At 45.6% G+C, this 20526-nt stretch overlaps 3 protein-coding genes across 10 annotated transcripts; 2 read left to right on the top strand and 1 right to left on the bottom strand.

The window, feature by feature from the left end:
* Positions 1 to 314: 314 nt before the first annotated feature.
* On the top strand, positions 315 to 5177 carry tmem47 (transmembrane protein 47). Its single transcript, XM_057037838.1, has 3 exons — positions 315 to 724; positions 3535 to 3675; positions 4052 to 5177. The coding sequence occupies exons 1-3, from the start codon at positions 499 to 501 to the stop codon at positions 4228 to 4230; spliced, it is 546 nt and encodes a 181-aa protein (XP_056893818.1). The 5' UTR covers positions 315 to 498; the 3' UTR covers positions 4231 to 5177.
* Positions 5178 to 5255: 78 nt separating this feature from the next.
* Positions 5256 to 10207, bottom strand: tab3 (TGF-beta activated kinase 1 (MAP3K7) binding protein 3). Of its 6 annotated transcripts, none has more exons than XM_057037832.1 (8): positions 9964 to 10207; positions 9673 to 9744; positions 9171 to 9358; positions 7771 to 8986; positions 7499 to 7659; positions 7251 to 7344; positions 6159 to 6242; positions 5256 to 6084 (listed from the first exon to the last, which is right to left on the bottom strand). In XM_057037832.1, exons 3-8 carry the CDS (start codon positions 9270 to 9272, stop codon positions 5939 to 5941), a joined length of 1803 nt encoding a protein of 600 aa, XP_056893812.1. In that variant the 5' UTR covers positions 9273 to 9358; positions 9673 to 9744; positions 9964 to 10207; the 3' UTR covers positions 5256 to 5938. The 6 variants fall into 6 exon arrangements, with proteins under 6 accessions (XP_056893812.1, XP_056893811.1, XP_056893815.1 ...); XM_057037831.1 differs by having other exon boundaries at positions 9171 to 9340; XM_057037835.1 differs by lacking the exon at positions 9673 to 9744 and having other exon boundaries at positions 9964 to 10164.
* Positions 10208 to 12134: 1927 nt separating this feature from the next.
* nexn (nexilin (F actin binding protein)) lies at positions 12135 to 20222 on the top strand. 3 transcript variants are annotated; one of them, XM_057037828.1, is made up of 15 exons: positions 12135 to 12338; positions 13808 to 14124; positions 14200 to 14397; positions 14966 to 15050; positions 15131 to 15279; positions 16421 to 16621; positions 16709 to 16882; positions 16992 to 17183; positions 17461 to 17652; positions 17938 to 17982; positions 18144 to 18338; positions 18417 to 18638; positions 18721 to 18909; positions 19051 to 19414; positions 19543 to 20222. In XM_057037828.1, the coding sequence occupies exons 2-15, from the start codon at positions 13852 to 13854 to the stop codon at positions 19554 to 19556; spliced, it is 2493 nt and encodes an 830-aa protein (XP_056893808.1). In that variant the 5' UTR covers positions 12135 to 12338; positions 13808 to 13851; the 3' UTR covers positions 19557 to 20222. The 3 variants fall into 3 exon arrangements, with proteins under 3 accessions (XP_056893808.1, XP_056893807.1, XP_056893809.1); XM_057037827.1 differs by lacking the exon at positions 19543 to 20222 and having other exon boundaries at positions 19051 to 19449; XM_057037829.1 differs by lacking the exons at positions 17938 to 17982; positions 19543 to 20222 and having other exon boundaries at positions 19051 to 19449.
* The last annotated feature ends 304 nt before the right edge of the window (positions 20223 to 20526 follow it).

Here is a 20526-nt window from a genome sequence, read left to right as displayed (position 1 = left end):
ACGCACGACTATGTAAAATAATAAAATACATACCTTTTAATGACTCACATCAACAGTTAGTGCAGGTTAAGTGACTGGTTGAAAACTGATGGATAAGTCACCCTGTCGTGTTTACAGTCATTTCCTGAAGCAGAGCTGCTGTTTATGACTCTCATATAGACGCGGTACTCAGTGCAGTAATGTGGAGCAGGAATATTTGATATAAAAAGGGAGATAACGGCCTGCATCAGCCCCGTCGCTCCTAAATGTTTATGTCCGGCACTAGGACCCAGCAGGGGCAGGTGTCTGTTACTTCAGAGATGCGGGTCCAGCACCGGCCGCAGAGCGCAGATTCCACCGCGAACATCCACCGCACTCGGGACGCGGACTGACGCGCAGCTCTCCATCCTGGCAGGAGATGGCAGGTGGAACGTCCACCTGAGAGCAACAGTTCTGACGCCGCAAAGAGACCCTTCTTATTATTTTTAGTGTGATTGTTTGGCATAGTTTAGACCGAGCATGGCTTCTTCGGTGAGCGGCGCAGAGGAGGTCCGGGTGTCCGTGCTGACGCCTCTGAAGTTGGTCGGACTGGTGTGCGTTTTCCTCGCCTTCTGTCTGGATATCGGGGCCACACTGAGTCCCGCGTGGGTCACGGCGGATGACCAGTACTACCTGTCCATGTGGCTGTCCTGCAGGAAGCACGTCAGCTCCTTGGAATGGTCCTGCAAAAGCACGCTGAACACCGGTGAGACAGAGCTGTGCCTCCGTATTTTGAAAGTTTTTTTTTGAAATTTTGTATTTTAAAAACAACAGACGGCGTGTAGGATTCGAGGTTTTTGCATTGATATTCAAATGACCGTCAGATGCGCGGCACTCAGGGACAACAAAAGACGCGGTTCCCCAATTCATAACGGTCTACCTGCAGTGGGGATAAAAGGATTTGTGTTAAAGCGACTTAAATCTCGAACGATCACTACGAGACTTTTCGCTTAAACCCACATTTGTGTCTGAAACTTTTGCCCGAAGCTCTGAATGATGTGAGAATCCTGCATGAGCAGGAGTGCTCCAGCTGGGGTTTCATTCGGCCTTTTGTTGCGCACAAAATGAGCCTTTGTGTTAGTTCCTTCACCAAAAAACGCGAGGGCAACGCGGAGCAGAGAGTTCCCCAGAGATTCAGATGCCTGAAGATTAGTAACCTGGGAAACAAGTGAAGCACTCCAATAATGCAGTGTTTTCTCCGTTAGGAGCACTTCTGAGACAGAAGAACCCAAGTTCCTGTTTCAGTATTTAATGTGTGGTTAAAAGCATATCAGGAGAATATTCATCAATGCTTTTATAGTAAAGAATGCAGAGACTTTGTGTGTTTAAAGCTTAAACCTTCTGGGCCAAATGATGCTTTTGCTTGTCAGACAGAATGTTTTCTTTCTGTCTCGGAGATGAGTAAGCGTGGGTCACGCTGGCCCCCGATTCGCCTCTGTCAGCGTAGACAAAGTGCACTTTGGTGCCATATAAAGACATGCAGACTCTGGGTCAGCTCTCAGCAGCATACCACAGCAAATGCACACAGCAGACTGCCCATTTCCTCAGGCTCGCGCTTGGCTGGGCTTATTGATCCGAAATTCAGCAGAAAGTTATTAACCCTGCCCTTGTCTCCTCCCCCCCACCCAGTATTTCCTGTTATGCCTCAGGTGCTTGATCAATCCTGTCCGTTTGAAGCAGCCGCTGACATGTTTTGATATTGTCCTGCGAGGTCAGCATGTTTCCTGTTGGTCTGCACTCACCAGGCATTTAGCACATACGTATTTGATGCGTTCGTCACGGTTTAGGCATTCAGGCGTCGGTACAATGTAACAGATCCGTCCCCGGTGCAGGTCCAGGAATGTGGAACAGTCCTGTACGTGCAGAGTGGGTGAAAGCAGTGCAAGAAGAACAGATTAGTCTGGAATCAAAGTGTGAGCAAATCATAAGACGTGACCATCCCCGGGGGTGCTGTGGTGAATCCAGAGTCCAAACTAGCAGGGATGTCCAGAGGGAGGACACGTCTGCTCCTTAAACTTCACCACCGTCTGCTGTGAGAGTGCGAGACATTGTGCAACGCCAGGAGAGACACTGGGGGCTCCTCTGTGACACAGATCTTCCATCACTGTCACAAAGCAGCAGAATTGGTCCCCCCAGGGGGATTTTTATTTTTCTGTAGCCTCCAGAAGCACAAATGGGGCCGTAATTAATACTCAGATTCGATCTTTGGTGGCGTATCTCCCATTTCCATCTGCCATCGTGTGGGGCTCAGATTAAGACTTTGGCACGTCGCCTTCATCAAAGCCTTTGAGCAGTGTGGTCGCGTTTCTTAGGCACAGGCGGGATCTGATCCAAATCTGAACTGGGTCCCTGCATCCTGCTGTTTCTGAAGAGCAGTGATAAGCCTCCACTGGCCGGGCTAAAGGCACCAGACGGACCCAGAGTCAGTATCTCACCAGTGATGCACTTCGACAATCACAGGTCAAGTTGCAGGGACAGTCAAGAGGACATTCTCCGGGGGGTGGAGGGGGGGTGGGGGTGCTCTGCTTTTTGTGGGCTCTTTCTAACATCCTGTGCTGACAGGGGTCCATTTTTAAACCCTAAATCCTGAACCATATTTGGTCAAAAGTGGTTAATGTTTGTTTATGTTTGAGCTGCTTGGCCCAGAGAATAAAGTTCCCCTCCAAGACGAGTGGGAACTGTTCTTAAGCAGCTTATGTTCTGCCACTTTCTCTCCAGTGAACGTTTTTATGATTTTCTGCCTCAATAGAGAGGAAATATTCCTGGCACTGCTTAAACTTCCCAAGCGACATGAAAGACAATGTTTGTTTGTTTTTTTTTAAAAAAAGGAAAACCTACTGGTCTTTGTCTCCCAGCTGTACTATTGAGTCACATTACGCCTTTTATTTTAGCCGTTTCCTCCCGCGTAATCGAACCCCTCATCATAATATCCTTTGCCTGTTTACATATAGACCTCCGGTTTCCTCAAGTATACACCAAAGTAACGAAAGAGACATATAATCTGTAACAACGATGTCTCTGCTGATGTCAGACTCATTAGGTGACTAAACGCAGGTTTCTCTTTATTTTGACTGATTTCTATCGACCGGATCAAGAAATCATTTGTTTCCTGCTGAGTGTTTTGTCACTGTGACTGAAAACGCTGAGCTGGCGTCAGTGAACACGCTCATTACTGGACTCACATGTTTCCCTTCAGCTGCATCAGGACGCCGTCCCTTCACCCCGTGTGTGTGTTTCTCATCAGTACACGAGGTCATTCACCGCGTGATTCGCATGCTTTTTCTGCCACTGTTACGGAAGACATTAGCCTCATGAAACATGATTATCAAAATATGCGCATGGAGGGGCTGTTTTCCCGCCGTGTAACTGTGGCTCTGGAGGGTTTTCAACCTGCTGCCTTCATCTTGCCCCCGTCCCTCCTGTTTCTGCGTCCTGTCAGCAGCAGACTGCCCTCCTGCCCGTTTTATCTCCCTCTTTCGCTCCGTATCGTTGTGATTTCACGCCTGTGTGTTTCAGACTGGCAGATCGCCACCCTGGCCCTGCTGCTGGGGGGCGCGGCCCTCACCCTCCTCTCCCTCCTCCTGGCGCTCATCTCGCTCTGCTTCAGCTGCAGGAGTCGCTGCTACAAGCCCATAGCTGTCATACTCTTCACTGCAGGTATGTAGAATACAAACAGCGACTGAACTCAGCACCACAATTCACAACTAGAAACAAGCACTCAAGCACAGAACTCCACTAAACAGGTCACGTCCCCACATATGGTGACGTACACCCGTAGTGTATATAGGCAGTAAGTTACGATCATTGCCCTTTGGCTTTGATCTTTGGAAGATCCAGTATCAAAGTCCCTCTAAACGTAAGCATTTTTTTCTTGGCCCAACATTTCCTGAGGATGTTATGAAATTCCCCTCAATTCTGTTAATTTTCTGACTGACAGACACCAACTCTTAATTAACCTCCTTGGCGAAGGTAATGAGGAAACATCAAATCTCATTTTGTTCTTTTCCGCCTTCTCTCCATTTCTGCCCCACAGTGGTGCTCCAGGTGTGCAGTCTGGTTCTCTTCCCCATCAAGTTCATCGAGACAGTCAGCCTGCGGGTGTACCATGAGTTTAACTGGGGCTACGGCTTGGCCTGGGGATCCACCATCTTCTCTTTCGGGGGAGCCATCCTCTACTGCCTCAACCCCAAGAACTACGAAGATTACTACTAAAATAGCCAGCTGGAACTTGCTGCACCCCGTTTAGAACCTAAATTATTTGGTTGTCAGCACTGAAGAGGAGCTCCAATGATATTTTCACTGTGTAAACGCCTGATAAAATTACAACTGTGATAAAGACATTTAATCCATTCAGTAGAAAAACCCTCTGTCCCCTTTAAGATGAGCTCCTGAGGGGCTTAGATTTGGACAGAAAATCTGGAGGCACCAGATGGAATCTATGACCCCACACTGGGAGGAAATGGGGAACTGATTAAGCTATCAGAGCACGCTTGTTCCAACAATTTCAATAGCAATATCAATATATTAATAAGAATTTTAACATAATCCAAACCAGAGAGACGGGCGAGCTGCTTCTGAAGTTCTTCCTCCCCTTCAGCGGAATAGCTTCATACTGACTCGATTCAACTAAAGCTCCTCACAACCACAACCACAACACAAATGTGAAAACATTCATCAGCAACATAAACCTTGACAAAATTTCCCATTATTCTTTTCCCATAGACCCCGGACATAAATCAAATTACTTTCATTATATTGTATTATGTATAAGTACAGTAGACACAATAGGGTCAATAACTACCAGTTCCCAGTAGATGGATGAGGAGGATGAGGGCAAATGACCGTGTCTGCTGTGTGCACGTCTGCACGCTCATCCCACTGGGCATATGCTCGCGCCATGTGATGCCTGCTTATCTTCTCACCCTGTAGGAGACGGGAATGTTCTCAGTAGATAAGAGTAGATTTTCTATCAGATAGGAAGTAGAGGTTTTAATTTTATTTTTTTTAAATAAATTATAAGGTTTTACTGAAGATTTGCAGCCATCTTATATCCCAGAGCAGAATATGCCATGGATCTGATGTGATGGCAACGCTGCTGTTTCCTGCTGTGATTCTGGCTGGTTTGATTCCTGGCTTAATAAACTCGACCTGGGATTCAAGCGTGTGTTTCATTGGGGTAAAGGAGCGCGTCGGTAAACTCTACCAGAGTGCAGATTTGTCATTTGAGGGCACTCAAGTTCCATAGATTCTGCTCCTTTATTTAAGTACAGCGAGTTGAGTCTTTTTGCACAGGAAATCAACATCTGGACTCATGATACAGCGAGGCATTATGTGCATAAAAGTACCAGGAACATACTCATATGCAAATGTCCATAGCATTCTTTCAGTGAAATAAGCTCCAATACAGAGCCAAATACAGTGTAGAGCCTACATTTCGCATTAGTCACAGCATGTATACATCTATATATATTTATATATATATAGATATATACATATGCATATATGTCATTGCCTTCATTATTTCACTGTTAAAGGTTTAGTTATAGGTCCTGGTTGAAAATGGAAGGGACTCTTTAGAGTTCACGGGGTGTAATTTGTGTAAACAGAGCAGTCACTGCATGGAATGTTGCTAAACTGTAGCTCTCCTTAGTGCCTCGGTTGCTTTGATCGCCCTGGCCAAACTAATGCCTGAGAGTCACTCCCCGTTTAATATAAAGTCTCCATTTGACGTCCAAAAAAAAAGATCCAAACTGGGGTCAAAGTGCACAGCAGTAGTAGACAGGAGCAGGACGAGTGGGCGGAGAAGGATAACGGCTCTTCCTCAGCAGGAAGGAGTGGTTTATACTGTATACTGCTTGATGAGAGACGACCTCTATAGACACATTCTGTAGATCCTGGAGGTTGGGGCCAGCAGGGGTGCTCAGGAGTAGCGTGGCATCTCACACTGTTCGCAGCGGTTGAGTGCAGGATGATTGAGGAAGGTGCAGATTTCACAGTTCCACTGGGCCCCTTCGAAGTCTTCATCCGTCTGGGGTGCGGGCGCCGGCTCGGAGCTCTTTACCTCTTCTAACCAAAGCAGAGAGGCGTTATTGATGTGGCCCATCCTCAACCTGCCACCTGTCTTCCACTTCAACACTCACCTCTCTTCCCAGGTTTGGGTGGCACCACTGGACCGGGCTGAATATTGGCATAAAAATTGCTTATTGCTTTTGGGTCAAACTTCCCTGTTGCAGAAAGAAGAAAATTCACACACACACACACACACACACACGTTTGTTCACAACTCAGTAAATATTTTCAGCATGGATTGTAAAATGTCACTGATAATCCAGAATTATGCCACAAAATTTTGACCTGTATTGCTTTGATCCATAAGGTCATCTTTAAATCCCTGCAGCAACAAGTGTATGAAAAACAACCATCAAATATCAAAAGCCTGGAAATATTAATCTTACCGGCAGGTAACACAACCAACCAATGCACCAGTTAAGATATTATAACTATAAATCACAAGGCTGATCTGCAGACGTCTTCCGTCTCTAAACAACAGAAAGGAATTTTCATGTGTACAGACTCAATGTTTCTTTTCATTTCCAGCTTCTTAACGTAGCACATGCATGACTGATGAAATTACCCCTAGAATCCACATATTTATCATTAATTTTCCTTTTGTTGCTCCAAGTTCACCGACACAGAAGGCAAAGTGAACAGAGACGGTTTGGAGGACTAATGAGGAAACCTGGAATTCAAAGGCCTGGAAAAGTGCGACCCTGTTTCTAGAATTGCTGTAGTTTCCCAAGTGTAGCACATTTTTGTACACGTGAAATCAACAGTTTTCAAACTGAAACTAACAAATTTGTTCCAGAACAAAGAGACTGTTCAGAGAACTACCTCATCTCCAAAGATCTGTTTTCTGTGGAATTTGTGAAGTGCTGCAGCCAATTTAAATAGGCAACATTGATATCAATTCTAAAGATCATGAAGAACAGTTTCAGCAGGAAGTATGAGCCCGATGAAGGTCACAACGGTCCACCGTGGGATTGACAAAGACCAGAAAGTTGTTTGGAACCGGAATCTGTTCACAGCTCCATGAGGTTTCATCCATCACATGAATGTGCAGCCACTCCATCTGCTTCTGGACTTGGCATTTTCAAGATCAATGCTTTCAAATCAACCCCGCCTCAAAAGGTTGGTGGGCTGGAATGCTCAGTTGTGCGTGTGAGCAGGTGTACCTCTGGACTGTAGCAGATCCGTCTCCTTCAAGGTACAGTCGATATCGATCTGCAGCCGTCTGTTCACGCTGCGCAGCCGGGTCATCTCTTCAGGCTACAGCCAGCGTGAACACACAAGACGCTCAGATTAAACACAAAGCAGGCAGCCAGCAGAGCCGCAGCGCTCTCTCGTCTTCCCAATAAAGGTCGTTTAGGGGCACAATATGGAAAGAGTAGAACTGTAAATGTCCTCAGCTCCTGCTCCTTACCGTGGGTATAAGACTGGTGGAATTGACGCGGCGAAAGCGTCTTTGAAGTGCGTCGTATTCCATATTATTCACGTCGGCCTTCAAATTGTCCAATTTCTGCTTCTCCATCAGCAGCTCCTTCATCAAGCGTTCCATCCTGGCCCGCTGGTGGAGCAGGAGAGCTGGGGGGGGGACAGAGAAAACACTCAGTAATAACTGTAGTGCGAGCATGGCCCCACCCCAGGTTTTTACGTATGAGCAGTTATAAATCCACATAACTTCGTAAACCTCACCTTGTGTGTAAGCGTAGTCGTCCGAGCCTGAACTGGAGCGCCGCGGAAGTTGCTGAAGCTGACTGGCAATGTTGCCCGGCATGGCGGAGATGGGGAGGATGGGTGCCGGGGCCGAACTGTGGGCCCCTTGGTCGATGTTGAGAAGGGATTCTGCTTCTGCCACGGGAGGTGAACCGGGCGGTTTGAAGGTGTGGGCGGACTGGCCCGGCTGAGGAGAGGAGGCGGGGCGGGGCCTCGCAGAACCAGGACGTGATAAATATATACCGGGGTGAAAGGGCGCCCCACCTGGGCCACTCATAGCAATGGCCCTGGAAGGGGAGCTGGGCGAGGGGCTGTTGGCCATGTAAAGTGTGCCTTGTGGGTGGGGGGTGTGCACAGGTGAACTACTGCGAGGTCGTGAACCATCCAGGGTAATCTCTATGTGGTTCTTCATAGAACCTTTGGGGTGGTAGGCTCTATAAACTGTTGGTTGTTGCAGAGTCTGTTGCTGGTGATGGTAGGGCATGCTGGGAAGGGTCGGGGAGCTTATAGGGAGAAAAACATACGGCTGGTGCTGGGGTTGAGGCTGGGGTTGCGGTGGTTGTACTTGATGTTGCGGGGAACTGTAAGGTGATCCGTATGTGGGGGTACTGTAGGGGGACTGCTGATGCTGATATACTGGTGCTCCTGATGATGACCACGGCGCAGGCTGCGGGCTCTGAGAGGGCGAGGGTCGAATATATAGAGCGGTGTTGGTGTTGTTGCCATAGTGCCCTGGAGGGATCTGCAGAGCCTGTGGGACATTGGGTATACTTTGGGAAAGTGTCACAGTTATTGGGTTCATGGTATAACGAGGGATAGGGGAGTATGTGGGAGACATGCCCTGCATTGAGGGTGGAGGCGTCGGGGTGCTAGCCGACCGGTTTTGATCGTTCATGAAGAATGGATTGTAGCCAGGGGAGGGGGCCATGGTAGCAGGGGCTGACAGGGGCTCGGGGTAACTGGGTCGCTGGGGTTCAATATGGCTGTCGCTTGTGCTGTGCACTAGGGAGCGCCCTACTCCCGCTGCTCCCCCTTTTGCCTTTTCTGCTTCAGAACCCGTGTAGCCCAAGCTAATATGCAGCATGTGGTTTCGGCTCAGTCGTCCCTCTTCTGGACTGGGATGAAACTCGCCATAGAGGTATCTGTTACTCTCCTGAGCCAGCAGGTGGCAGCAGAGATCCAGGTTATTGTTGTTCTGAAGGAACGAGACAGAATGGCCTCAGTTGTGCAGGACTGGGTGTTGGATTTGCATTTCTTACCGGGGATTGTGGCTCATGCAGGACAACAACAGACACAAATTGATTCCAAATATGCAAAACATTTTACGAAAAATGTTAATGACACTGGTGCACGAAGGGAGCGTGTGAGCTTGCGTGCACCTGCAGAAGGTACTGTGACACCACTCCCTCCGGAATCTCTGGAAAACGTTGCTTGAGGTCCTGCAGGACGTGGTAGTCGAGCTGAGAGCCTCCATGCGCCATCCTCAGCTAACGCAGAGTCAACGAGCCCAAAGCCGTAAACGCCTCAACAACCTATCTCGTCTCATTCCCTGAAGATGGAGAGATGTCTGAGAAACGGAGATGCAAAGCTCAAACGCCACAGAAATGACCGCAGGATTCCCATCAGCCCTCTGGCCTGCGAACTCACACGCCCCGTGTGTCAGCAGGACTTACAAACTACCAAACAGACTTTACCAGTGTCGGAAAAGTCAATGTGATCTTTGTACAACAATTCAGTGCAGGCGACAGAAAGGGGAAACACCACACAAACATACATGCAACAGGCTAACGCTAGAATTAGGACTTTCTATTAGCACGCAGAGGTGTGCGTCAGTCTGTTGTTGTTTGTTTAGCCACTCTGTTGCACCAAGCAACGACATACCGCTGCTATCTAGCGCGCTAGTATCGGCATCGGCTAGCCTCCATGCATCGCTCTATCAACCGCACCGGTGCGCTGAAAGGGATACAAAAGAAAACATTACTAGCGTTTCTCGTTATTATAGTTCAACAAAATCAACCAATTCATGAGCTGCCCCCCCCCGGCTACATCTGCTAATGCTAAACCCAGTCTTACTGCTGGTGGCTGGTCAACTGTCACCAATCTGGGTGTTGATGGATTAGCAAGCTAGCTCTGCTAAAGTAGCGCTCGGCACCGCCGCTGAATTCCACTTACCATATGTTGAGAGACTCCTTCACGTCTCAGACTAAAGCTGAGTCCTGGCGTGACCCGTGAGGTTTCTGAAATGGTGCGCCGAAGCCTAACCCGTTCCTGTTTCGGCCAAAATAACTTGTAGTTTCACATTCCAGCGACGGGCCCTTGCCGTTGAATTGCATACGAGAAAAGTGTCTATCGCGATATTGTCGGAAATTCTCGGAGCAGGAAGTTGATCGGCCGGATCGATACTCGGGAGTGCGCATGTCTGCAACCGCGTCCCCTCGCTGCCTCGATCTTTTCGAAGTCTCTGCTCATTAAATCACAAATTTATGATACATTTGTACATTTTGGTAATATTATTATGTTAAACAATTAGCCAAGCAAAGGCACAACATCTGCGCACAGGAGAGTTGTTAGTTAGCCAGTTACTTAGTACTAATATTTGTATGATTGTTTTAAATCAAGTGGTTTTCAGAAAAAACAATAATATAGTGTATTTTTAGGATCCAGGCAATGTTTCTTTATATTTCGGAAGAATCACACGCCCCCTAGATAATGAAAGAAAAGCGATCAGTGAATGTCATGTTTGGCTGAGTCATCTGATCTGTTTACTTTGCGTGGAAAGGATTTGTTCTTGAGCTGAAATATCATCCTTATGAAACATGACAGCGATGAATATATCGTCTACTATACATACAGTTATGAGGATGGTTATCTGTAAAAACTTTCTACACGCACTTCCATGTGATTCCACTAGAGAGCAGCAAAGGCTGGGAACATTTAAAAAACAAACACACCAAAAAGCAGTACATTTTGGATGCATTAATCAGATGATAGTCAACCATTTCTTCCTCATTTTTGCAAAAGCTGTTTTACTGGCGTGCAATTGTTATGCATCTTGTGACTTGTGCATCTTGTGACTTGTGCAGTGGTGACAAACAACAGCAATCACTGCTCAATGGCTGATTACGGGCCATAAAAGAGACTGTAAAACCTTCTGTGTCCCATAAAGGAAAACACACACGAACCATTCTTTATTGCCATTTGTTTGTTAATTTCATGCGAATATGAAAGCCACAGAGGAGGAATTTTAACATTTATTTACATTTGCTCATCAAATTCTGATGGTGCAAAATAAGGAGTTGCGGGATCTGTCTCATGTACTGTGTCTGTAATAATGGGGCAGCTGGTACCAGTGTGCCCATCCACCAGCACCCAGTAGGGGGTGTGGGATGTACTACAAAAACTATTCACAGGGGTGTCAGGACTGAGCTGCAGCAGCTGAAGCCTAGCACCAGTCTGACTCAGGTTAGCTGTCCTTGTTGCCTTGATTAGTTGCCACAACTGTGGTGCTATTTAAAGCAATCTCCTTGTTGTTTCCGATGCCCCGCAGGAGTCAGAACACAGGCAGAAGGATCCCCCTCTTGCTCTCAGACCCCCACTCACAATGCTATTTTTGTTCTTTAGGAAGTGGTCAATCTGTGGAAAGGCCACACAGAACAATAACTACTTTTTCACATATTGTACAGTAGGTCACTTTTATTTGATTTAATCGGTGTCCATTCCTTTTGTCTTTGGGTCAGACACAGTATAAATGCTTCATGGGTTCTATTTACTTCAGAGAATAACTTCAGTTTAAAGAACAACACAGCCAGAATGTGACCAACTGATTTTATATTGGACACTGTCTTGGATGTGTGGCATATAGAAGGGTTTATTTTCTGGCTTCACAACAGATACAGAGCAGTTATGAAAGAGTCGAAGGAAAAAGAACCCGTCATTCCTCTTGATAAGGACTGTTAGCTCTCCCAGTGCAATTTTAGAATTTGAGATCACTAATTAGACCCGACCAGAGGAGTGTTTGTGTTATCAGACAGTCTAGATAATGATTGCCTGGTTGTGCAACAAACCAATCCCAGCAAATAGAAAAGAGGAAACTGGGACTTTTAAAGCACAAATTTGAATATTGCAATCTATTATTATCATTATCATTATCATCATTATTATTATCATTATTATTATTATTATTATTATTATTATTATTATTATTATTAGGCCCACCTTTACTAAACCACAAAGAACGCAGCTCTGTGATTGGTCCAGCCCTTATTATTTATGCAGCTGTGACCGGAACCATCAGGATGCTGTGGGGACGCATGTGTGCGCGCGCGCCCGCGAGGCGACAGCTGAACCTGCGGCAGGCGCGTGCGGAATGCGGTATCCGGTGGAAAGTAACGGTACTTTTATGGAAACTGCGACCAGCAGCCAGTCGACTTTGTTCAGGGTGGACACGCTGAAGTTCGCCTGAGCTGCGCTTCTTTTTCTAATTCATTCACAACCAAAAGGATTTTTTGAGAAGAATCATTTTAAAAGAAGAGGAAGACCGGAAAAAGGTAAACCACCATATAAGTGTGATTCTGTCTGTTATCATGAAGCAATAACAAATCAATTTTTAACTATAATTTACGTTTTAAAAGGCGAAATATAAATTGAACAAATAGATGTGGCAACTCTTATTTAAGATGTAAAATCCAAAGGGTTTCCTAAAAATGTTCTTAATTTTCTCAATATTTCAGGAAACAGTGGATCTGACGTTTTCAAATTGGACTTGAAAGACAATTAACATCAAATATACACATTAATGTACAATACTTATTCTTAGAAATAAAACTTATTAATACTGCAAATGAAATTTATTATCAATCATTACCTGTTAAACCTTATGGGTACTGTAGAATATTTGATGGAACAGTATGTGTCACAGCAGTGAAGCTGAGGCCTTCTGAGGCCTGAACACACTTCTGAAATGTATTATTGGATGGTGTTTGACACACAGATAGCCTAAATCTGAACAGTGAAGTTAAACTGCTGCATCATTAACATCCCTATTAACTTCACACCTCAGTATTAAAGGTGTGTGAGGGCAGTTTCTGTGCTGGAGGCCGAATGTCCAAACACCCTCTCACCCAGTTGTCTACAGCCCTGGGTCTGGCCATTTTGCTAAGGGTCTGTGGGCCGACATGTGGGTGCCAACTTGAGCTTTGTCCAACTGCATATCGCTCAGCAGAAATAGATGTGATCACATGTCCAGGGCCCACAAGTGGGCTATAAATAGAGTCCTACAAACTACCAATGCCCCCTTTCTCAGTTCAATTTCTTGTATCTATACCTTCATCATTTTGTGCTGCATTACTAAACAATTAAACTAGTTGAATTACAGACATTAAGACTTTAAACAGTTAAAGTGCTGTGAGCCATTTGAAAGTTACTGGGTTTGAAAGTTGAGGAAAGCAACAGTTATACCTTCATTCATTACCTTAGAGGGATGTGTGAAGTTCTCAATGCACTTTTGGTGTTCCTGCAAATGTAGAAATAAAACAAAATAAAACGCAGCCTCGTTGGTGCAGTATTATGACAACTGTGTCAAGGCAAGAAAATTCTACACTCAAAACCTGTTGCTGTTTAGAGTTTACATGTTCTGATCACGCCAGATCGGTACTCCAGCCCTAAAACATGCACGTTATGTTGACCAGAAAACAGTTTCTGGGTGTGACTAAACAGTAGACTTCAGCACCTCCACCTGGCCCTGATAAAGAAGAATAGCTCCTCAACTCCATCCAAGCATCTGCAGAGTGAGGCAGTCAGACCTCGCCGAGGCTTTTTTGAATGTGATCAACACAATCGAGCGATTATGAAACCAGGAACATGGTCATCGGCAGTTGAGATGCTGCCAAGGACTCTGAACCTCATAGTTTATAGACTTGTGTACAGCCGCCGGAGTGATTTGGAGAAGAATTCTACAAAAGTCTTTGTACTTGCATATTTGTGTATATTTAGCATTTGGTTCCATGTTGCTTTCCAGTCAGAGTTCCAGCCTGTTTGTCAACTTGTCATTGTGGTACCAACATGACGGAGGTGGCGCAGGTCGTGGCTGTAGACATGGAGGATGTCTCGACTGAAGATGTGCAGAAATCCTGCGAGGTGGAAAATGAAGACACTGACAGCGCACACGAGGACAGCACGTCTAAGGAGAAGCCCTGTGGCCCGAGCGAGGAAGCAAAGGCCGACAGGAGGACACGAAGAACCCGCGTAAGGAATAAAGAAAATGAGGAGGAAGCTGTCAATGGCGTCGCACAAGATGAAGACCAGAATGCTTCAGAACTGATGCTTAAAAAAGAGGTGAGTGAGGCGCCACATGCAAAATAGTTCATTCTGTCATAAGTTAGTAAGTTTATAGGATCTTCTCTGTGGCAGAAACTGCTCCGATCCCAAAAGCCGGTGGCCAGGAGCTACGTGCCGAAGGCGAACAAAGAGAAGGGAGCCGCAAAGAGCAAGTTTGAGGCCATGCAGAAGGCCAGAGAGGAGCGGAGCAGGCAGAGGAACAAAGATGAGCAGCAGAAGAGGAAGGATCAATTCGTCAAGGAGAGAGAGTGGAATCGCAGAAAGCAGCAGGTCAAAGAGAGAAAATCTGACCAACCTCCAGCTAAGATGTGCATGGCATGATGGGGCATGATGGAGTTTGAGTGAGAATTCACTGTCTTTCACACACCATCTTATTACAGTCACGTGAATTCCGTGCATTGTTTTATTTCATTTTATGTTTGGTTTGATGTGAGAATTTGTTTCCAGCAGGACATGAGGCCAGTCAAGAGTTAACTTTTGGTCATCATGTGTGAAAATCAAATTAACACCAATGATTAAACTATCAGACAGCTTTTCGCCATGATCCAATCTAATAAAGTAAATGTAGTAATTATGTTTTTTGAGTGGACTGTCCATGATAAGGATGCCAGAACCAGCTTCCTGTGTGCAGGCGGGCCAGAGCTGGCCAAGTTCCATCACCAACGGTCCTCTGCCTTCCCCCTGTCCAATCACAGGTCCATCCACAGGTCACATGACCTGGCTATTAGCAGGGATTATACCCTTGTTCCTCTTGCAACCAGCATGGCTCCTGAGTGTCAAAGGAGATGATCTCAGCTAAACCATAGTCTCACTACTGCTCTCTATCCGATCCCTGCAGATAAAAGAACTGCTTGCTTCCAGTGATGAGGAGGAAGAGGTGAAGCCAGCAAAGGTGGAGAAGTCCTACGTCCCTAAAATCACAGGTATGACACGGGATGACATGTAAATACTTGTAAATGCTTGGTGATTTGAAGGTTTATGCTGCTCTCTGTGGAATCTGCAGGCAGTGTCAAAGGGAAGTTTGCTGAAATGGAGAAACAGAGACAAGAGGAAGAGAGGAAGAGGACAGAAGGAGAGAGGAAGAAGAGGGAGGCTCAGGACAAAATTGAAAAGGCAAAAATAAAGAAGGAACTGGCTCAGAAAGCAGCTGAGGTAAGTAAACACCGTCCGAGTCCAGATAAGAACATGCAACTGTGATGATTCAGGTAATCCTCAGCTGCCACTCAGACGAGTTATTTTAAGTGGCCATTTCAAATCCAAACAGGTGGCAGATGCTGGATACAGCATGGCTGCAACCACCGGGAGCATTGTTGACATGACCAATGAGTGACCTGCCAGCTAAAATGGGTCACTTTGATTCCATTTTACTGTGTGAGACTTGGAGGCTAAAGCTCTGGAAATCAGATGTCAGCAATGGCTGTATAAGAAACTCGCTGGGGTTTGGAGGCCTTTTATATCTTCAGACAGTTATGGTTCCAGGAGGCAGAAGAAGGGCAACTAAAGGCAATTGCTGCTATTTTTATTAGCTTCTATTCTAGTAGCTTCAGCTTGACCACGTGTAGCATGTAGTTAAATACTACTGATAGTCACTGATTTAAAAGTGGTCGACTCTCTGTAAGCTGTCTGCTTAAATTAAGTTTTGTGTGTTTTAGCTGAGCTATGCTAACAGAAATGAAGCCAGACAAAAGGAATCCGGGAGAACTTGCAGGAGGGCTCTAGAAACAACTGGACAGCACACGTCCACGCTGCCAGGTTCAGACAGAATAAGACTGGAATCTGTTTCCCACACCTTCCAGCAGCTAATTTAGCTCCAGACCTCCTTACTGGCGACTGAATTAGACTCTGCTATCTCAGACCAACACTCACATGCTGACCCACAGCAAATGGTGACATTAGGCCAGTAGGGCCGCCGTCTGTCTAAATGTGTCAGTCCGCACACACTTCAGCGGGTGTACGCTTCTCCTTCTCCCCTTACAGTTAACACTGGTCACCCATTTCATGCATTCTAGTGAGGGTGTAAGGTGACCCAGTTCTTGTTGTAATAGGACAAGTGAAATGATGCCCACTGGTCAGTAGTAATGACATACGTATTCATTTAAAGGCAAGATGGCAGGATTGAAAGCCTCAAACAAGAAGAAAATACTTGACCTTTATTACTAATCTGCTCATTAGAGTCCGGCTGGGATGCTGATATCAGATAAGCTGTTTAAAATACAACTCCTGTCTTCATTACAGTTACATTTAGTGAGTTGTACATTTAGTGAGAGTTGATGAAGGTTTCACTCCCTTCCAGGATGGAGATGACACCATCCTGGTAAGGGTGGTTCCAGCAAAGTCATCACGACCTCCAGGCAGAATCCAGATGAACTTTGAAGACATGGAGAAAAATAGGGAGGAGGGGTTGAAGAAGAAAGCCGAAGAGGAGAAGATGAGACAGTATGAGGAAAACAAGCGCTCCTTCAGGGATGTCAAACGACGCTCCGTTGTGGAGCAGGTACGATTTTAAAGCTTTGTTTAAATATTCCTACAAATACTTAATTGTGTTTAAGCCAGATGGACTCTAATGTACTTTTGGACCCAGGAAGAAGAGGAGAAACCTTCAGAGAAGATGCTGGTGACTCCAGGAAAACTGAAGATGTCCTTTGAAGAGATTGAGAAAGAAAGGCAGGAGCAGAAGAAAAAGAAAGCGGAGGAGGAGGCCAAACGTCGCCTGCTGGAGGAAAAGAAAGCTTTTGAGGAGGCCAAGCAGGGGATGGTAATCTAAAACTTCTAAAAACTTTCTAAAAACTTAGAAAACAAATAAATGTTTCACATCTTCAGTATCAGACTTTTACTCACTGTCATTTCTTTCTTCCGGTATTTAGGGAGAAGAGGAGGAGGAGGAGGAGGAGCCAGGCCAGGAGGAAAAGGAAGAGTACCGACCTGGAAAACTCAGGCTGAGCTTTGAGGAACTGGAGAGACAAAGGGTGGAAGAAGAACGCAAAAAAGCAGAGGATGAAGCCAAAAAGCGAATGGTGGAGGAGAGAAGAGCCTTTGCTGAAGCCCGGAAGAGCATGGTGAATATTCCTTCAGGAAAAATAAAGTTTCTCAGACTAGGATTTTTTTCTGCAGTCTAACTGAGGTATAAAAGTGTGTCAATGTACGCTACACTCACATCAATATTTTAATTTAATTCTCCTTCGAGAAGTAACAGGTCTATTAAATACCAAACCAGTGTACTTTTCACCCGAACTTGCTGACAGCTGATGTCATCCTGTAAGGTTCCTTGTGAAAAGAGGCGGCATTTCTGTGTTTCACCACAGCTGAGCACGCTCACCCTCCTGTCTCCCTCAGCTTATAGACGAGGACGACGAGGCACTGATGGCCTTGCTCAACCTGGAGGGCAGTAAACCGGGCAAGATATGCGCCAGTTTTGAAGATCTGGAGCGACACAGGCGGGAGGAGGAGCAACGGAAGGCCGAGGAGGAGGCCAGGAAGAGACTGGAGGAGGAGAAGAGGCTCTTTGCAGAGGCCCGCAAAAACATGGTAAGATTACATGTGCAATCGGAGACAACCTTAAAATTTACTATCAAAAACATCACTACCAGTTTCCATTCGTGCTTACTCTATTATATACAAATTGATAACAAATATCGTGACTAAACCAACACCAGTCTGCAAACTAACACCTATTTTGGCATTTTACTCTGACGCCATCTAAATGTCACCTATAATTGGGGTCTAGTTGAACAAAGGATTCGGTGTTATTGTTGTACATGATTCTATTGGACTCAGATGGTACATTTGAATTGTCCAAATTATTTCTTAAAGAGCGCTGGACTGGATCAGGAAAATTCTGCATATGGAGATGAAACAGTAAGATTTTTTAAAATCCAAATACGCATAGCAAAGATGTAAAAATGCACAAAAAAAACACAATTCTTTGTCTAGAATGTTGGGTAAGTATGTCATTTAAATACTGTTTAAGACCTCAAGCAGATGTAGTGAATCTGTTTTTGTTTACTTTGTGCTTAAAGGCAGCGGATGAGGAAGAAGGGATGGAGAAGAGCGACTCTCAGGAAGCATTACACCCTAAAAAACTGGAAATTAACTTCGAAGAGCTCCTTAAACAGAAGGAGGAAGCCGAGAGGAGACGCAAGGGAGAGGAGCGCAAAAAGAAACTGGAACAGGAGAAGCAGGAGTTCGAGCAGCTCAGACAAGAGATGGGTGAGGTCAGTCCTGAAAAGGCCAAGATGCTTCAGGATGTGCTGAGAAGATCAATAATGTGCAATTGGGCTTTTCTTTCGCAGGATGAAGTGAATGAAAGCTCAGATGTTGTCAGCAAAGAGTACGAAGAACTGACAAAGCTGAAGAGAACCGGGTCGATCCAGGCCAAGAACCTGAAGACTAAATTTGAGAAGATCAAGCAGCTGACGGAGGAGGAAATTCAGAAGAAGATTGAGATGGAGAGAGCACGAAGGAAGGCCATCGACGATGAAATCAAAGAGAGGGAATCTGAGAGATTCCAGGAGGTGAGAGCACAAGCAAATTAATAATTCAGTGAGGCTGAAAACAAATCTTTTGCTTCATGCCTCCACACCTTTTTGCTTCTAGGAGAACGAGGAAGGGGAAACAACTCCAGCGAGGGCCGAGGAGTCCCCGTTCAAGCAGAAGGTGGACATGCGAGCTCGATTCGAACAAATGGCCAAAGCCAGAGAAGATGAGGAGAGGAGGAGGATAGAGGAGCAGAAGCTCATGAGGATGCAGTTTGAGCAGCAAGAGATTGATGCCGCCCTCCAGAAAGTAAATCTCCCATTTCCACCACCATATAAAGATACAGAGCTCTTCGCCTGTGATGCTTGGGCTCAGGTCAGTGTGACCACAGCAGCACCGTGTCATTCCTGATTCCCTGTTCTTTCTTTTTCTGGTCATCTGACACCACAGAAGTCAGAAGACGACGTGGACGAGGATGGAAGCATCATCAATGGCTCCACGGCCTACGAAAATGAGGAAGAGCACGCCAGGTCGGGGGCGCCGTGGTTCAAAAAGCCCCTCAAAAATCAGTCGGTGGTGGACTCCGAGCCGGTGCGGTTCACTGTTAAGATAACAGGGGAGCCCAAACCAGAGGTGACCTGGTGGTTTGAAGGTGAGATGCTGCAGGACTGTGAGGACTATCAGTACATCGAGAGGGGGGAGACGTACTGCCTGTACCTGCCAGAGACCTTCCCAGAGGATGAGGGCGAGTACATGTGCAAGGCCGTGAACAGCAGGGGCACGGCAGCCAGCACCTGCATCCTCACCATAGAAAGTAAGAGCACCCTGGTGTGACCTCACGCCTGCATGAAGCACCTCCTGCACGAAGCGGATCGCATGCTCCTCTTCCTCATGAGCATGATGGGCAGAGGCAGATAACTCTTTTCCTTTTGTATTTTGCAGCGTACGACTACTGACGCCCTTCCACGTTTCGGAAACTTTCCCTGTTGTCTCTCGCTCCTTCTGTAAACCTTCATCCCTCGTGGTCAAACAGCAGTATGATTTTCATTCCTGACGGAGGGATGAACGACACAAACACACACACACACACACACATGCACACGCACACACAAACGAAACATTGTTTACGTATGGCTCAAATGTAAAGCTGCACTCCCTGTTAAGGTAGCATCACACCTGTGCCAAAACGGATGCAAATTTTTTTTTAAAGCTCCGACGCCCTCATGATATTTGTGATAGCAGCCGTTTATAATTATCATGACATCATGTTGTAAATATCGCAATTATGCTGACACAGAATAGACCCCAGGCAATGTAAAGACTGTCAATGTATGCTAATGGAGATGGAGTGGAGGGTCTGTTGACAACATGATAAATTGTTGGAAAAATGCTAATTATATTGGAATATTGATTTAGATGTTCTTCAACCTGCAGTATTAATGAAACTTTGTGTTTTTTTCATGTACCGACCCTCCTTTGCTGAGTTGAATGTATTACTATTGCTAAAGAGTGACATTACAGACACTTGCTTTATGGTTTGATATTTAAAAAAAACACTGATTAGCCTGAATATTTGTCATATATTACCAATGAAAATGTTTTAATAAAAAGAACAAATGTAATGATTGTGGTGGGTCTAATATTAAATGTTTTATAATAGGTGGGTGAATGGATGTGCACATAGATCATGAGGTAAATCACAATATCTTGTGTTCACAATATCTTAAACTCATGAACCTCTTTATACGTGTGTTTTTTGGGGGTTTTGCCATCAGTCGTGGTACGCAACAGCTCCGAAACTCTTGTGCTGTTGCACATCTTTTCTTAATGGAAACCTTCCTTCCACTTTCTGATGGTTTTCTTCCTTCCTGACTCAAGCTCCATCCTGGGATTTTTATGTTCTTTCTCAAAATATTTATTAAATCT

This window comes from Takifugu flavidus, chromosome 7 (assembly GCF_003711565.1).
Source record: "Takifugu flavidus isolate HTHZ2018 chromosome 7, ASM371156v2, whole genome shotgun sequence".
Lineage (NCBI taxonomy): Eukaryota > Metazoa > Chordata > Actinopteri > Tetraodontiformes > Tetraodontidae > Takifugu > Takifugu flavidus.
The sequence above is the reverse complement of the archived record's forward strand: the minus strand, read 5'-3'. Positions and strand labels throughout refer to the sequence as shown.

Coding starts and splice junctions, on each gene's coding strand:
- tmem47 (XM_057037838.1), top strand. CDS start 499: ATGGCTTCTTCGGTGAGCGGCGCAGAGGAGGTCCGGGTGTCCGTGCTG. Junction 725..3,534: donor CAAAAGCACGCTGAACACCG/GTGAGACAGAGC, acceptor TGTGTGTTTCAG/ACTGGCAGATCGCCACCCTG. Junction 3,676..4,051: donor TGTCATACTCTTCACTGCAG/GTATGTAGAATA, acceptor TCTGCCCCACAG/TGGTGCTCCAGGTGTGCAGT.
- tab3 (XM_057037832.1), bottom strand. CDS start 9,272: ATGGCGCATGGAGGCTCTCAGCTCGACTACCACGTCCTGCAGGACCTC. Junction 7,345..7,498: donor CCACCAGTCTTATACCCACG/GTAAGGAGCAGG, acceptor CGCTGGCTGTAG/CCTGAAGAGATGACCCGGCT. Junction 6,243..7,250: donor GGATCTGCTACAGTCCAGAG/GTACACCTGCTC, acceptor TTTCTGCAACAG/GGAAGTTTGACCCAAAAGCA.
- nexn (XM_057037827.1), top strand. CDS start 13,852: ATGACGGAGGTGGCGCAGGTCGTGGCTGTAGACATGGAGGATGTCTCG. Junction 14,125..14,199: donor AACTGATGCTTAAAAAAGAG/GTGAGTGAGGCG, acceptor TCTCTGTGGCAG/AAACTGCTCCGATCCCAAAA. Junction 15,280..16,420: donor TGGCTCAGAAAGCAGCTGAG/GTAAGTAAACAC, acceptor ACTCCCTTCCAG/GATGGAGATGACACCATCCT.